The sequence below is a fragment of the Monoraphidium neglectum genome, assembly GCF_000611645.1.
Source record: "Monoraphidium neglectum strain SAG 48.87 unplaced genomic scaffold scaffold06177, whole genome shotgun sequence".
In the NCBI taxonomy this organism is placed as follows: domain Eukaryota; kingdom Viridiplantae; phylum Chlorophyta; class Chlorophyceae; order Sphaeropleales; family Selenastraceae; genus Monoraphidium; species Monoraphidium neglectum.
The window spans coordinates 1,065-2,855 of record NW_014007459.1 but is presented as its reverse complement, the minus strand read 5'-3'; the positions used below and the strand labels follow the sequence as shown (position 1 = coordinate 2,855).

The 1,791-nt window shown below is 74.5% G+C and overlaps 1 protein-coding gene across 1 annotated transcript; it reads left to right on the top strand.

The window, feature by feature from the left end:
* Positions 1-175: 175 nt before the first annotated feature.
* Positions 176-1,523, top strand: MNEG_16265 (hypothetical protein; the record flags this gene model as incomplete). Its single annotated transcript, XM_014035265.1, has 4 exons — positions 176-190; positions 361-656; positions 802-1,203; positions 1,490-1,523. The coding sequence occupies 4 exons, from the start codon at positions 176-178 to the stop codon at positions 1,521-1,523; spliced, it is 747 nt and encodes a 248-aa protein (XP_013890719.1).
* Between the last annotated feature and the right edge of the window lie 268 nt (positions 1,524-1,791).

The following is a 1,791-nucleotide window of genomic DNA, read 5'->3' as shown; positions in this document are numbered from 1 at the left end:
TGGCACCCCTCACCCCCCACCCCGCGCGCCGCAGTGTGCGGCAAGGAGCTCGACTTGCACACACTCTACACGCGTGTCACCAGCCACGGTGGCCTCGAAGCGGTGAGCGGCCGGCTGCTGCGACCGCGCGGGCCCAGGTTGAGCCGGGCCGTGTGATGGAGGCCGCGTCGCCGTCATGCATTGGGCTAGGGTTTCGGCGCCTCTGCATGTCGCCGAGCAGCGAGGCAACACGCTTCCCCCAACCGCCTCAGCTCAGCCAGCGGCGCCCGCGGCCGGCCGCGCAGCCGCCGGCCGCCGCGCCCGAGCTACGCCAACCAAAGCGGCCACCACCTTACCCCCCTGGTCCGCTGGGCCTGCCAGGTTATCGCCAACCGCAAGTGGACCGATGTCTGCGACCCCTTCAATTTCCCGCCCAGCTTCACTTCCAAGAGCTTCACGGTCCGGAAGATCTACAGCCAGTTCCTGCACCACTTTGAGCAGGTGTACTACCACCGCAGTGCCGGTCAGCCGCTGGCGGACCCTCCAACGCCGCCGCCGCAGCAGGGCGGCAAGGGCGGGGCCGCGGGCGCGGGCGCGGCGGGCGCGGCGGCGGCGGCGGCGCAGCAGGAGGAGCAGCAGGAGGATGCGCGGCAGATGTCATCAGAGCTGGAGATGAGGTGAGGCGGTTAGAGCTGTTGCTGGAGCGCGTAGCAGCTGGCACACACGTGGACGCCGCGCAATTGTGCGCGCTCCCAGGCGCTCACTTCAGGCGCTCATTTGTCCCCCTGCTGTGATTCGCCCCTGTGCCAACACCCGCCTCAGGCCGAACGACTCAGCAGTGGACGCCCTGGGGCCGCCGCAGGCCGACCAGGCGCGTGGCGACGCGCCGCCCGCCAAGCGCGCGCGCCGCGAGCCGCCGGCGCTCGCTGCGGCCTCGCAGTCCCCAGATGCCTCGGCGGCCGCCACGCCGCTGGCCGGCGGCGGCGCGGCAGCGGCGTTCGCGGTTGCGGTCACTAGTGACGCAGGGGCGGATGGCGAGGCCGAGGTGGAAGCCGGGACTGTGCTGGCGCTCGGCATTCCTGTTGGGAACGGCGGCGGCGGCGGCGGCGGCGGCGACGGCGGCGGCATTGGCGTCGGCAGTGCCGGCGGCGGCGGCGGCAGCGGCAGTGGCGGCGGTGGAGGGGATCGCACGGGCCCGGTTGCTGTGGGCGGGCTGGAGCCCCGGTTGGCGGACGGCACGCAGGTATCCCCTTTGGGACCCACCCCGGGCCTCGCGCCACCCCCGCCGCCTGAGGCGCCGGGCGCCCCTGCAGCTGGGGAAGCTGCTGGCGCTGGCGCTGGCGGCGGCGGCAGCGGCGGCGGTGGGGCCGGCACGGCCAGCGAGCCGGCGCTGCAGCCCGTCGCCGTCCCCGGGCTGCCACACCTCCTTTTTGGAATCGACGCCGCGCCTGCGAGCGCCGCCGCGGCGGCGCCGCTCCTGTCCCTCGCCCCCGCCGCCACGTCGGCGCAGGCGGCGCTCCCGCCGGCGGCGGCCGCGCCGCTGACGCCGTTGCCGCCGCCGGAGCGACCACCGGAGCTCGTCGCGTTTGCTGCGCAGCCGATGGCGGCGCACGGAGTCAAAGACCTGACGGGCCTCGCGGTGGAGGGCACGGTCGACGCTCGCTTCGACGTCGGTTACTTTGTATCACTAAACGTGGGCGGCTGCCACTTCAGGGGCATCCTATACTGCCCGATGGCCGGCCAGCTCGGCCCCGCGACAGGGCACCCGCTGCCGGGCGCCGCGTCGCCGACGGCGCCCTGCAGCGCGGGCGG